Raw genomic sequence first — 15,464 nt, 5'->3', positions numbered from 1 at the left:
TGATCTAGACCATGAAAAAAGTACTTAGGACTAACTACAGTTTTCTGCCTTATTAGGATTCTTTGTTCCATGAAGCTGGGACTCTAATTCAGTACTGCTGAGTAAATAGGCTGTATACATAATCTGTTTATTTAATGCTTACAACATTTAGCTGCTCACTAGCAACATGACATCCCAAACTGTCTTGACATGGGTCTACATAGCTTTCCATTTTTTAGGTTGCAGAAAAATTTGCATGCTCTGGGTGAAGTTCCATTTGGTAGAACTATTGGCATATCACAATTTTCGATTTGCCATATTCTTTGAAATTCTGCACTGCATTGTACAATAATAAACCATTTCAAATGTATCCTGGCTTTCTTGTAGTTTAAATTTGACATACTTATTTTTGCATACATATTTTTATTTGTGGCTAGTTTCTGACCTTGAAACGGCTCAAAAGGTCATATCGGGTAAACAGCTCATACATCATAAATTTCAGACTGTGCTCTCCACTTGCTTCATTTAGGGCAAATACGTCAAAAGACCATTTATCAACATCCTGTAGATGAGGGGAAAAGAAAAAAAAAACCATAAAATTTCCATCTTTTTAAGTAGGTTTCCAGTTAATCACTGGAAAAAATATTTTGGGGGGTTTTGAAGGGAAGGGGGAGAGTTTGGTGGTTTTTTATTGTCCAACTCTTTCAAACTCCTACTGTAGATAACACATTAATGACTATTTCAATATTAATGATGAAAATAGTTGTGCAAGTTATGAATAAAATACTTCTAACATGACCTATGCAACTTTGTATGCTTTGAATCAAAGGCCTTAATCTTTCAGATTTAACTTCCTGCATACAAATTGTCTATAGAACCTTGTGGAGCTGATGTGAATATCCATCCTTTAAATAGGCTATCAGCAATGTCATTAACACTATAGCCATATAGCAATTTGAGAATAATATAACAGTGTCTGACTTTCAGGGGAAAAGGTGAGGTACTACATTCTCAAGAATGTATGCATTTTTTAATTGCATACACAGCCATAGAAACTTTACTACTATAAAAGATCGCCTTTTGGGTGAACTACAGTAATGCCTTAAACTCACAGCAAATGCTGTACTTGTTCCATAAGCTGCAGCTTCTTTTGTTAGCTCTATCCCAACACTAATTCTCCTTTTTCTTTCCTAAAAAGGAAACAAATGCTGCTGAGACACTGATTACCATATCACTGGGAGCTGATAAAACCATGTCTCACATTTCTATAAAAATTTCTATACAAATTTCATCCTATTGCTCTAATAACATCTAAATGAAATCACAATTAATCAGTGAAACAATAAACAGAATCATATGCTATTTTTGAATTTTTAACTATTAATTTCTCTGTTATGTGTGCTCAGTTCTGTAGTACCAACAATGGCTAGGGTATGTTCAGTAGAAAAATATATTCATTTCACCCTAAAAGTCACCAAACTTAAGTACAAATATATTCAAATTGCACAATGATTAAACTTATTTCACCTTAAATGTTACTATCACTTCTGCTGGGTAAGCCAAACCAACCATGCTAGAAGTTCTTCGGTACATCCTAAAAGAACAAATAAAATATTAAGGAATAGCACTCCTTTAAAATGTACTGGAACAATTTCTCTTTTTTTAATTCATCTTTCACTGTTTGTGAAATAACACTAAGCTATTTAAAGGTCTGATCCCAAAGACAACATAAATCTTTTTATGAACTTATGAGAAAAGCCTGTCTGCTCGTATATTACTCTTTTATGTTAGTGCAGTCTTTGGTATATTTTAGTGTAGAAGTTTCAAAGCCATGAAGTTCATTCCCAGAATTTTCCAAAGATTTCATTACAAATTTAGAGGTTTAATCTGGATTTCTGTATAGAAAAATAAAGTGATTGCAGAAATTGAAACCAAAATTCTGGCTCAAAGATTTGCTTCAGGTTCATCCCACCACGTAAGGGATCTTCAACAACAGACACTGTGGTTAAATGCAGTACTTGCTGTAATAAGAAAACAAAGCTCCCACCTTTCTACAAAAATCCCAGCCTGCACAGCATGCACAATGCTTCGGAATTTGGGCTTTTCTTCAGGTCTCCTCTTCACTATTCCCATTTCTCTTGTGAATGTAGAAGCTAACCAGTCGCGCACTTCCAGCGGGACCGAATCCGACTGGATGTCAGAGAGCTCATCCTCAGTGTCCAAAAGCTTCCTACAAAAAAATTAATACAAGGTAACCGAGAAGATGGCAGACTGAAGGAAAGGGAGTATGGACAGGTGAACAGCTAACAAAACTTAATTTTAACAGGAGCAGAGGTTGTCTGTAGAATTGACTCAGCACATCACTAAATGTCTTCTCTGGTAGACATACTGAGGCCACTGGGAAGCTGGACACAGCAGGTATCTTCCCTCTGTCCCACTGCTTATGTTCCAGAAGGTAAAAAGTACTCACATGCAAGATATTCAAGTAAAGGCAAGAGAAGATTTTTCTACAAAGATGTCACAGCTATGGTGGATTGAAGTGAAATCAGTGAGTTATAAAATCCTGAGGAGACATCTAAACCAGTGGCTGACATGAACATCTATAGAAAGAGGGGTTGCTGCTATAACTGAGAACACCAGTGGTTCATCTGATCTGTCCTCCAAAATGGTACAAAAAATGTTTTGACACTTACATGGAAAGTATATGATATTACATAGCAATGCTATGCTGAATGCATTTCAGTGAACACCCTGTATACATGCTCATCATGTTATTCCAGTGCAAAAAAAGTAGTAAAGAGAATTAATTCCTTCTGTGTGGAGATCTGTATTCCTATTGAAGGCAGGGTAACAAAATCATAACAGTAAAGATATTGTACAAGACTGGATTGCAAGTCAGCTTTCGCAGTTCTTAGTTGTTCAAAAAGTTAGAAAAGTTATGTATACCTCTTGCAAAACAGAAAAAGTATAAAAAAGAAATGTCAACAGCACTGAATTGGAGGACATCAGTTTACTTAGAAGAAACATGTAACTAAAGATTCTCTTAAAACAGACTCAGCACTTCAATTCTACACTTCTATCAGATGCAGGAACTTCTTGCTGTTATTTGCCCATATCACTCAGTCTGCTGGGGTTTTCCAAGAATCAAAAACTTAATCCCTTATTTAGTTAGATAACATGTTTTCCTTCATGCAATTATGCAAGAAACCCCAGAGTTAGGATGACCCAAACATATGTAAAGCATGCCACCCTTTAAAAATGTTTTATTAGAAGTGGTACCAATTGAATTGCAGGCATTATTTGATTACATAATCTATTTCTCTAGTGCTGTCTTTCTGAAACTGCTCAAGTTTGCATGAATTGGACACAAAGCAATGATGGACAATGTATTTTGGGGTGTGATTTTCTTATCAGACAATCTGCTTGTCGAGTTAAAACTTGGGTCTCTTCTGAGTGAACAGGATTCCTGGGAAATATATTTGGTGGAAATTCAGCTAACAGCATTTGCAGATGGGGATTTGGGAGAGGAAAATTATCACTTCCTTTTCCATTTTCATGTTGTCACCTCTGCCACTGTCTTTTCTTTCTACTCTTAGCCTAACTCTGTTGACTCTTTCCCTTATTTATGCATTCACTCCTCATATTTATTCAGTGGCTCTTTCACACCTTTCAATTTCTTTGTTTCTCTTTTTCCACATTTTCAAAACCTTGCCTAATCCAGGTCTTCTCTGGCACATAGAGGAATTGAGCAGCAACATTGATGATGAAGAAAAGCCTGAATACAGTACAGTTCAAAGGAATCCCCATGTAAATCTAATACTATCTGAGGGATTATAAGAAGATGCCTAGTAGGAAGCATGATGCCAGAAGTGTTATATAAATTATTAGTGAACAGTGAGCGTAGTATATTTGTGCTCATCTGCCCTGTTCTCAGTTTCAGCACCTCATCTGGCTGGTGGCATATTTTGTGAGACTTTTCAATTGGGGTTTAAAAAAAAAAAAAATCCATAAAATGCCCCCAACACCACCACTATTTACTGAAAGAACAGCAGACACATTCCTCCTATTTTTTAGGGACATAGAATTATCAGACTAGAAAGGCTTTTCAACACAGAGTGCAAGAGGAGCAGAATGGACAAGAATTACAAGATTTTCTGACTGTGGGACACAGGCCAAAAGTCAGTAATTTATTTTGGAGGAGCAGGACTTGTGTAGAGGAAAGGATTTGGGCAAATTATCTTGCAAAACTGAACTGACCATAGGTCAAAGGCTATAAACTGATTTTATTCCCTAAATTAAAAACTATGTTATAGTCCACTTCAATCCCTACTAGTCTAACATTGTTATTAAACATCCCTGGAGAGATCAGTACATTTATACTTCTGAGGAATATTTGACATTTGATGTATTTGTACTATAATCAGGAATAAACCTTATAATCCCTAAAACATTTTTTTGTAACTATTCCGACCGTTACTCAAATGAGATGAAATTATTCCAGTGATAAAAGGACCATGGGCATTAGGCTGCCTCAGAGCATGCAGCAGGGATATTCCACATCACCTGTGCAGCATGAAGCAGAGCTCTACACCAGTTTGCTATAGGCTGATGCAGATCTGAATTTGGGACCAAGTCCTGAGCTCTGCAGGCACGAGCCGCTGGAGTACAAATTAAGGCTAGCAAGACACTGCAGTTTCTCTAACCTTTTTAACCATTCATCTGTAAAATCAGAGGACTATTCAGTCTGTAAATGGTAGTAATAGGAGTTACTTTATGAAGACAGAACAGAGAAACAGTATTTGAAAAAAGTGTTTCTTTAACCAGCAATTTTCATGAGACCACTGCTCTCTGATGAGAGATGACTGAACAAAGTGCTATGGGGGAGAGAGAGAGTTTCAGTGTCTCTGGTTCCTACTTAAATAACTAGGAAAGCAACTGCAACATAGAATTACGTTGTAAGCACAATCCTTTTTAAGTACAAGCTCGCAAATCCCTCAACACATAACCTTAGTAACTTCTCAAAAAGAATTAGTTTCTTTCAGTAGCCTAACTGAAACAACATTTAAGGAGAGGAAACAAGGGCTAGTCATCCATCTCATAACTGTCTATTTTCTGCACTTCCCTGACCTTTTGAAGAATAAGATTTATATTGGGGAAAATTACTCATGGCATATGCATTGCTAGAAATGTCCTTTAAATAAATTCACTAATGACTACCATTCTTCTGTAATTACAGGGACAGGGCTCATATATGGGTCTACACATCTGAATAAATGGATGGTTAGAGGGATATGTAATTTGACGGTAATTTTATTTAGGAAGAGAAATAAATTAGGCCATATATTGAACCATACAAGTTATGCTTAATTATCACAAATTCTTAGAATCCAATCTTCAACTCATTTCATAGTTTGCAACTTTTGTCAACTTTTATTCATCTAGTTATACCTTGATTATAAAATATACTATTTCCATGATATTTCCATGGGTGTGCATGCATATGTATACATACACAATATTGTGGATTCTGTGAAACACATCTAATTGTTCACCTTTTACTCACTGATTGTGAAAACACTTCTTTAAAATAACCCAAATAAAGAAAATTTATACATTGAGACATAAAAACATCAAATTGTTTTTATCAGTAATTTACTTAGTATTTACAAAATGCGCACACACATATACACACACACACACACACATATATATATATAAAAATTTTACCAAATGTAACAAAAAGAATCTTCAGCAGAAGTATCGGAATTTGTGCACATTAACCAGAAGTACTAACAGTACTTCAGCACTTACATTACAATAATAGCTGAAATTTTCTTCTTCACCCAACGAGAACCAGTTTTTGATTGGCCACTGCTGTATTTTTTTACATGGGTCTTGTTCTTTTTATGTGGAACCATTTTCTTTTTATGTCAAACCATTTTGCAGCTTGTTTGCTGGCCCCTAGTCTATTGATTGTACATCACTGCAGAAAATGCATCAAGTAAATCACAGAGCCCCTACGTGCCTGTCCTTCTCGCTGTTACTACTGCTGTTGCTCAGAACTTAACCACAACAAAAGTTGATGCTTGGAGCAGATGTATTATAACATCACTCTGATGCAATAACTGAGCATTATAACGTCATCATTTCTTTGAATAAATTCTACAGTACAACATTTTTTATAATTACTGGAAAAAAACATAACGGTCCAAAGTGTATATGCAGAACATTTTTATTCCTGAGTGTTTATATTACTGCTATTTTAATTTATATCTACTAAGAACCAACAATTATCAAAAGCTTCAGTAAAAACAGCGAATCAATAGGAAGTTATTGGTGTTTGGTTTTTGCCTAATGAATGTTATTATTGCACAGATAAATGGAAAATATATTTAGAAATTCTGCATTCTGTAATTCTACTGTTATGTAGATTTCTTGCTCTAACTTCCACTTTATGAATCACAGATGAATAGGTAAATCATCATTATAGGTGATTATTCAGGATGCCTTGAAATTAAAAAAAAAAAAACAAAAAAACAAAAAAACAAAAAACAGAGGGAAAGGTGAAATAGTATTAGAAGACGGGGTCAAAACAAAGACAAACACAGTTAAACCACTGAGGTTCCTACCAAATATTACAGTGATTTTTGCAAGATTTTGCAATATAATTTGTAATTGTAAATTGTAAAATGTAATTTGTAAATTGTAATATAATTTTGCAGCATTTTGCAATATGTAAACTTTTACATAGGTTCAAAAATGCCATTGGATAAATTAATGAGCAAAATAACAAGTGATCATAGCTGTCAAACACAAGGCTAGAACCAATGGCTTAGAAAATATTTGGAGTGGAGTGACTGCAAGATCCATAGCCTCATCCTCCAAATCAACCACACTGAAGATTAGAGATGGTGGGCATTTACTTTCTATTTTAAAGCTACATAGTTGTTCCACAAAGTCAGCCTTAAAGTAAAACTCTACTAAGATCAATCCCATTCAACTGGGAGGCACGAACTCCAATATCCTAGCTGAATTACATAAATGTTAATATACCAAGGCACACACTTTAATTTTTACTTTCCTAAAGCTAAGCAACACCTAAAAAAGCTAATAAACAAACCAAAAAAAGCTCTAACAATGTGCCACGGAAAGTACTATTTTTCAACACAAAGTCAGAATTTCGGGGTTACATTTTGCTCATATATCACTAGCCTATTAAGTAGATGTAATACGAGGAAGAGATACGCGTGGGAAGGAGAGGGGGAGGCTTGGGTTATTTAATTCTATTTGTTCCATGAGTGGAACTCCCATTGACAGTTGTGGGAATAAGTAAGATATGGCCCATGGCATTTCAGCTTAGCAATCAATTAATATTGCAGTCATAGTAACTAATAACCTGATCTTCTTGTCACAGTACTGTGGTTTTTGCCAAGAATAATTTTTCAAAATTCAAGTAGTGATAATTTCTAGCTCTCTCTTCATTTAATCACAATTTTAAATATAGTAATGGACTAGTCAGAAGTATATTTCTTTTCCCTTAGGAATATATCAGATGTACTATGGAGGAGAAGAAAGAAAAGAAAATGAAAAAAAAAAAAAAATTAGGTAATGGCTATGGGGAAAAAAACTCCATCAGTGCTGATCAGTCATGCTGCCTAACAAAGATGGTGAAAGATTTCCAGAGGAGAGATTGAGAAGGAGGTATTAGCTCTTTACCGTTTAGTGAATTAATCAAGCTAATGATCAACCTCTTAAGAGTGAATTGATCAAAGTCCTCTTCTAGGTCTAGAATGCAGAAAGCAGAGAATTTATAGTCCAAATAGCCAATTCACATTTTTATCAATTATTTGTGTGCTAGTGTCTCACTATCTTCCTGAACGAGCATGAATCAATATATTCAATCAATATTTATGTCCTCTATAGTCCACCACAATTTCCACTAATATCCACTAAAAGATTCTCTTGACTCCAACTGAGGATAAACAGATTGCAAAAATGGTTGAGGTGCATTATTAGTACATAAAGGTCTTTCTAAAGGAAACTATGAATTTACCAACACGTTGTACTCTTTGAATTTAGCACATTTTCAGAAGAATTGTGCTCATATTAAGAACTAACAATTACAATAAATGGCAAAGACTCTGGATGAAATACAGTTATTACAACAGCAGATAAGTAATGGAGTAAGGACCATTGTTACTGGAAGCATTCACTTGTTGATATGTACTGCCTATTCAGAAATACAGATGCATGTACCAAAGGCCATCAACAATCTTAAGATTCAGGTCAGGATATTCATGATTAAAAAATATCATTTTTCAGGAGCACAGCTGTGAGCTAATGCATTTTTCTTTTTTTAATTCAATTGCTTTAATGTGGTATTCTGGAAGCCCTATAGGGCAGTGACTATCTCAGGGCATGACTCATAAATAAATTAAGAGCAATAACTTTGAGATAGAAAAATTCAATAAGTTCAGAAAAGGGATGCAGGCCATTTATTAAATATCCTAACTGAACTGAAGAGTTTTAGTCAGAATTTAACAGATTTTCTGTGATTTTAAGTGTATTTTTTTATGTAACTTTGATGCTGTTGTAAGCTTCCCTCTCAGAAAAAACCTTTGGCTTAGTACAAAAGATTTTAAAGGCTTATTTTAAGCTTTTATAAGGGTGGAATATACTGAATCAATCTCAACACAATAAGCTTTTTCTCAATAGCAGCTTTTATAGAAGTATCATTTGTAGATTCCCTTAATGGATGAACTGAATGATTTAGTTCAAATGGTACATTTGTTGCTGACAAAGCAACTTCAGGCAAAGTACATTTAACCATGGGTTGGTTATGGAGGACAGCAATACACGCTCACAGCAACCTTAACTGAATATTCAAGATTATGATTTAACTTCATGCTTAAATAATTACCACTTCCAATCTCTCCTCAATGAAGTCAGCTCAGAGAGGAATCATATAGACTGTATTTTTCACCTGGCAAATAGTTACCAAACGGGGCATCCCATTCCACTTGTTTTATCCTTGTATCACTAGGCAGATTATTTTCTTTAATATTCCCAGATTTTTTCAAAAAAGGTAATTTTGAGTAGAAATATCGTCTAGATCCTTCAAAATAAATCACATCATTGATCGAATGTCCCACTGTTCTGTGAATGAAACAGTTACCTTCATGTATAAATGAACAAATTTATCTGTCTTTTCAGGTAGAGAGATTGGGAATATATGCTTTTAAAAATTGTAACAAATATCTACACCTTGTTATGTAGGAGAATTTAACTTTCTCAACCCTTGCACCTGCAAAGAGATTTGCTGGTGTGACCATCTCTGCTGGCTACCCTGAATGGACGATGGTGTCTGAATCAGCACAATTTCTTCCCTAACCAGAGCCTTCCAGTCTGAAACTACGTGATTCACCAAATCAGCTAGATGTTGTATGCTACAGGTGGGAACGGAATGCAAATGGTCCTGTAACGTCAAACAAGATTCCTGCTGTGGGATGCTCAGCAGCAGCTGATGTAGCACTAGCTTGAAAACACCAGGGAACAGCCTTCTCCAGCTTTCAAACATAACCAAAACTGCGTATCGAAAGCTGCCCAAGAACAGGCTACGCTGACCGTTCCTCACCTCGGGATCTCCTGGAAACAGGAGAATTTTGTTTAGTCGTTGGGTTGTTGCTAAGCTCCATCCACACTTCCATGACACACAGCTCTGTGAGCACCAGCATCTAATCAAGCATTTGCTCCTTTCTTCTTCCTTAGACTCCACAAGACAAAGATACACACACACATGTTCTGATCACAAATAGTTCTGTGGCGCACTTTAAGGGTCACGCGGATGTTTGGTGAGATCAAATGATGAAAGTCTTCCTCTTGCAAGTGACATGATCACAGTTTAAACTATTTCCTTTTTGTCCACAATTTGAAGATATGTTTGTCCCCGCTTTAAGTCCAGAAACCACAGAAATATTTGGTGCGTTACTGGAGTAGTGCACTGGAAATTCAGTATGTTCCAAGATGTTTATTGCAACAGCAGTCACAAAGTTTGGATTTAATGACCTCCTTTTTAGCTAACATGATACATATCAGAATGTGTACTTTTTTTTTAAATAAGAGCTTTTGCTCAAGAAGGACTGTGTTTACCATTATAATATTATCGAAATACCTTCACTATTTCCAGAGCTCTCATGCAAACATGTATTGTTGTAAGGTCACCTACTCTAAATGAGATTTCCTTTCCCTTCATGAATGTAGCAATAACCTGTACTTTTTATTTTGTCTTGTTGAATCAAAGATGCTCAAAGCAATTGCCAGCTATATACAACAGGTCTACTTCATGCATTACTGAAACATGGTCTCTTCTAAGTCAAAAGTTCTCAAGATGTTAAAGCCTTTTAAAAGGGCATTATACAGCTTAAAACAAACTAAAAACCATGTATGGAGTTGAAACTGCACAGATAAATATCTTCCTGAAATGAAGTATATTTTCTAAAAAATTAAGGCTTTTAAAAAATGTAATAAGACCATAATTGGAATAAAATATTCTGATTTTATCCAGAACCACTTAAAACTGTTCTCCACAAGAAGTTTACATTTTTGTTTTATTTGGCTTTGGAATACATATATATTTTTTTAATCTTGTAATTTCCATCTAGATTTTATTTGACTTATTTTCTTCTCAGCACAAATAAAGAGCTGTGTTTACAAGGAACGGAACAGCCATCATGACTGAAGTGTCAGGCTGTATTTATTTCCTGTTTGACTCTAAATATCATTCTTCCACTACCTTGAGCCAAGTGGCAGGTACTAATGGAGAAAATGCTGCAAGATTTGTCAGAATTATTTATAACACCTATTCAGTAAGTCTGAACTTCTTCCACAGAGGAGATCCGCTGAGGGGCTCGAACTGTGAGTGTTTCACTGATTATTTTCAGCTGACAGTGAACCTCTGCTTCAGCTACCAAAGCGGTAGATCTCTTTCAAGAAAGTGTTTAGTGCAGCTTATAATTATTCAGCACTGAGAGATGCAGCAGTCCTAAAAAGGGCTTGTTAAACAAGCTTATTAATTGACATGGGGCCACAGACAATTAAGCTCATAGGAAAGCAGCACTTCCATATGCCTGATTTCTCTGTGCTTTCCAACTTTCCGTCAGCTCAGAACCTTTTATATGGGGTATTGACAGTCATTGCTCCAAACCACTTTTTCGTAATTTTGGAAGGTTATCCCTACTGCCTGCCCCTGTTTCTAAGGAGTCTACTCTCAGAACTCCATAAATAAAACCTGTTGTGTTATTTCTCTGCCTTTTCCCAACCCAGCTGCATATAGTTTTAGAAAGAGCATGTATGGAAATGAGCATGTGTACATAGTTTTAAAAGATGCTATCTTATGCTCGGATAAAAGGCTTATAGTGTAGGGCAACAGAGGACCAAACAAGAGGAAAGCAAGAGGACCTGAGAAAAATATTTCATACTCTGCTAAAGGGTTTGTATTCTACAGCCATTTCCAGCTGATTGTTGCACTATAAATAAAGATTCAAGGAGCCGCCAGCTTACACGTTTGCATGTACTTCTATGTGCACACACAACTTTATAGAATGATACAGGCTTTCCAATCAACTCAAAGTAACAATATACAGGAAAAAAGTGGGTATCTCCTACTGTAACAAATTGGAACTGATCACTGAAAAAAGCTCAAGCTTATAAAGAGAAAAGTGGGTTTGCTAGACTAATGCCTGAGTTTTAATTTTTAAGTAGCACAAATGGTTCCCCAGCGCTGTGGAACAGGACGGGCTCTTCCTCGATCCTTGGCTACATTATTGAACATCTTCCATGAGATACTTCATGTTTGGATCTCTTTACTGACCTTAGTTTTGTTTTTTCTTTTTGCTTTTTTCATCTCTGTGCCTGTGAAGAATTGCAGAAGGTCCCTCTGCAATAGGTGTGGGACCATTGGCGGGACCATTTTATTATGCTGTTTAATAGGATGTATGTCATAATAGAAAGATGAGTTAGGAGGATGCTCTTAACCAACTCTCTGTTAGTTGCCATTCCTAATCTGACTGTAGAGATATTTAAGAGGGCTTTCCCTCAGCCGATACTGAAGTCTGTCTCCCAGAAAGGTGGGGCAGAAGAGAATACTGCAGACAGGATTCCATTTTAGGTGGCTGGTTGAAGCTGAGGTCTTCCTCTGCTTGGATATGTAAGCACTGGCTGAGTACATTCATCAGGGCAAAATCCAGGGCTCAAGCATGGGCTTCAAATAGAAAGCATGGGTATTTTCATGTGAGTTGCAGAAACTCTGTACTGAACCTTTGGTCCTAAGCCTGTAATACTTTGTACCTTGTAGAACAAGGCATCATTAAATTTTCTATCTTATAAGCCAAATCTCAGGAACTATTATATCCTGTAGAGCATGCAACTTCCTTCTGGGACTTAGGTAATAAAAGTAATCTGTACTGAGTCGGTTTTCTCACTGCTTTACTCGGTGTATTAATTGTTATTGCTCTATATTATAGCAATTACTTTTATCCATACAGCAGTTCATATGTAGGAAACTTACTGAAGTCATTTGAACTTTGTGATGTATAAAACTGCATGTTCAGGCTCAGCAGGAATGGGCCATTCTGCTTGTGATCTAAACTATTATTTCTAATCTACTAACGTGTTCGGTTAACTCAGTTCCAGACTCCCAACAGCGGTAGCTCTGTGCAGGACAAAGAACCTGTTTTCTTTGGTGGGAATGAGGACAAATGTAACCACACAAGCTAATTCCAGCCTCCACTGCCATTTGACTCAATAATACACTGCTTTTGTTCCTTAAGGATTAGCTTCCCAGAAGCTGAAGAGACCTTCTTTGTATGCTTATCTTTAAATGTTTAGTGCAGATTTAGACTACAGAATACTGGTCATGCTATTTAAAATGTGATTATCTTTGCAGTTTGCCATGCAAAAGAGTTTACTGTGAAAGTACTGGTGGTGACTACAGTATCTCTCTGCCACACAATAAATATCTTAATTTACAAATTGTTTTTAATGGGTAAGTGTCAAAATTTAAAACAGCACTATACATAATATTGTCCAACTAAGAAGCAGAGGCTCAACTCACATTTTTAGCATAAATTTTACACAGAGACCACCAGTTTCAAACAATGCATCACTCTGAGTCTGAATTTCATGGAGACTGCATTAGTCCAAGGAAGAGAAATTAAGAACAAAATCAAACACTATAACCCAAAATGAAAAATACAGGGTATAAAATGCAAACCACTAAAAATAAGAGAGTAAAATTTGAAAAGTAGGTTTCGTTAAACTGATTTAATTTTAAACTATTACTTACAGCATAAGTAACATGGGCAAGAAAATTTGTTTTATATGTCTACATACATATACTTCAGAAATATAGCTATAGGTATGGAAAGATATACATAAACCATTTGCTTAATGTATATTTATATAAGGAACACTACCAAAATTTGGTAGGTTTACAAACTCTGAGGTTGCATTGGAGAACAGAAGTATTCAATAAATTAGAGCAAAACAAGATACCTGTCTCAGGTTATTTCCTTTCTGACTTAGTACAGTGAAAAATCAGATTATTCTGCAAAATATTGGATGCAATAAACTTAAAAACTTGCTTACGGCAAAAGAAAATGTGACTGTTGCTGCCCAAGCCTATGTATTTTCAGGTGTACCAGTTTTCTCTGTGTATGAAGTGTCTGTTACTTGTCTTGATGCTCCCACACAGAGCCAGAAAGATTGGATTCCTCATTGTAACGATAGATACTATTCATTTCCCCAGAGGCTGCCTCAGTTTAGAAACTAAGTAAATCTCACATTATTTTCATTGTCCTGGTGCTACTATTCAGAAAAAGCTGTGAATACTATACCCATTTAATCACAGTGTTTGGGAGGTGTATGGAAGGGATAATCAGTGTTTTATGTCCTTGTCCCCTACACAGCTTTGACACAGCTCCCATGGTTATTAAGGCAAAATACGTGCTTAAGCTCTGACCACGGGTAGTGACGCAGTATCCCGTAATACAGGGGAGAGAGGATTGTGATCTTCCAAAGCTTCCTGAGCACGTGAGATGTGCCAACAAGATTTACATTTAGAAAAATTGCTCAAAAATGAAATTTTATGGCCTCTATTGTGTAACATGAGCCCGAAGAGAAGTTTGTTGATCATTTCTTGTATCTGTCTCCCTAAGGACCTGTATCAACTACAACTATAAACTAATGTAAATCCACAAATCAACCCTTGATTCAATGTAAAAGAAGTTTGATTAACTTGTCAGCCAGCAAAACTGATTTAAGTATATCCACAGTAGCATATTAACTACCAATATTTTAAAACATTTAATCCAAATTTATTCAGTTTTCTAACAAAGCCCAGGTCCCCTGGAAGTCACACGAGACGGTTTGCCCAAGTCTGCTCAGTTAAGCTTAATTTAACTGAATCTGTAAACATCTTCATAACATGTGAGCCCTTTTGAAGTCACTGAGGTCCCTAATGCTTTTCAAGTAGTGTATTTAACTTGGGACTGCTAGCAACACTTTTGAAATTGTCCCTAAGAACTGTTTTGCACCTGGGAGGCTGTTCAGGAAAGTCTTCCCTGTTACCACAGTTTTGTCAGCTTTTTACAGAATTGGACATGCATGCATTCTAAGAGCAGGACACCAGTATAAGTGATCTTGCCAACCTAGTCTGTAAAATAACCTCTGAAAAATGGACCACTGGTACCAGCTTCATTCGCTATTGTTTTCATTCTTCTGCTTTCAAATGGGTAGGCTTTTTAGTGTCCAATAGTAGACGCTCCAACTTCCCGACTGGCAAGGTTTGGTGTGTGAATCACACGCATCAAAGGAAAAGAAACAGGAAAAAGTTAGAGCAGTACTTTAAGCACCGTATCAAATATGCAGATTTGCGGGATGGGGGGGGGGCAGAGAGAGAGAGTTAGGTCCGTGAAATAATCAGTACAATGGCAGACTTCTTAAATGTAGTATGGAACCGAGACATACACTGCATGCTCCAGCAGTTTTGAAGAAGTTTTGGCAGACATCTTTACAAGACCATTCTGCTTAGAAAAAACTTAAAGAGGCCAGCACACTGAAATAAAAACTGTAAGTTGGCTAGTTACCTTCAATATAGTACATATCCTAAAATTCTTTCAAGAAGCCAAATACTTAGAACTTCTAATTTAATTGCAGTCAACCCACATTAAAGATGATTGCCAGTAATACTGCCAGTAACAATAATCAGAAACAAAGCATCAAACATTATAAAATAAATCACAGCTTTTCATGAAATTATGTATTTACAGGCCAGATTATAATATTCTGACTTATCTCCATGAGCATTTCATTCCAAAACAGCCCATTTTTTTCAGTGATAGTCCTCAGCATGATTATCAGTAAGTGGCCTGTGGCAGAAAGAAAATCCATCCTTCAGAAAATTCTTATGACTTCGTATGTGGACATTG

At 36.1% G+C, this 15,464-nt stretch overlaps 1 protein-coding gene across 6 annotated transcripts in view; it reads right to left on the bottom strand.

Annotated features, from left to right (window-relative positions):
- PDE1A (phosphodiesterase 1A) overlaps positions 1-15,464 on the bottom strand; it is a 233,284-nt gene that overhangs the window by 47,564 nt on the left and 170,256 nt on the right. For all 6 annotated transcript variants that reach the window (XM_052791303.1, XM_052791301.1, XM_052791299.1 and 3 more), the window contains 3 exons: positions 2,027-2,209; positions 1,507-1,573; positions 425-541 (listed from right to left, as the gene is read on the bottom strand). In XM_052791303.1, the coding sequence (XP_052647263.1) occupies positions 425-541; positions 1,507-1,573; positions 2,027-2,209 (367 nt within the window). The remainder of the gene's footprint in view (positions 1-424; positions 542-1,506; positions 1,574-2,026; positions 2,210-15,464) is intronic.

The sequence above is a fragment of the Harpia harpyja genome, chromosome 7 (assembly GCF_026419915.1).
Source record: "Harpia harpyja isolate bHarHar1 chromosome 7, bHarHar1 primary haplotype, whole genome shotgun sequence".
Classification (NCBI taxonomy): Eukaryota; Metazoa; Chordata; class Aves; order Accipitriformes; family Accipitridae; genus Harpia; species Harpia harpyja.
Note: the sequence above shows the minus strand (reverse complement) of the source record. Positions and strands in the feature narration are given on the sequence as shown.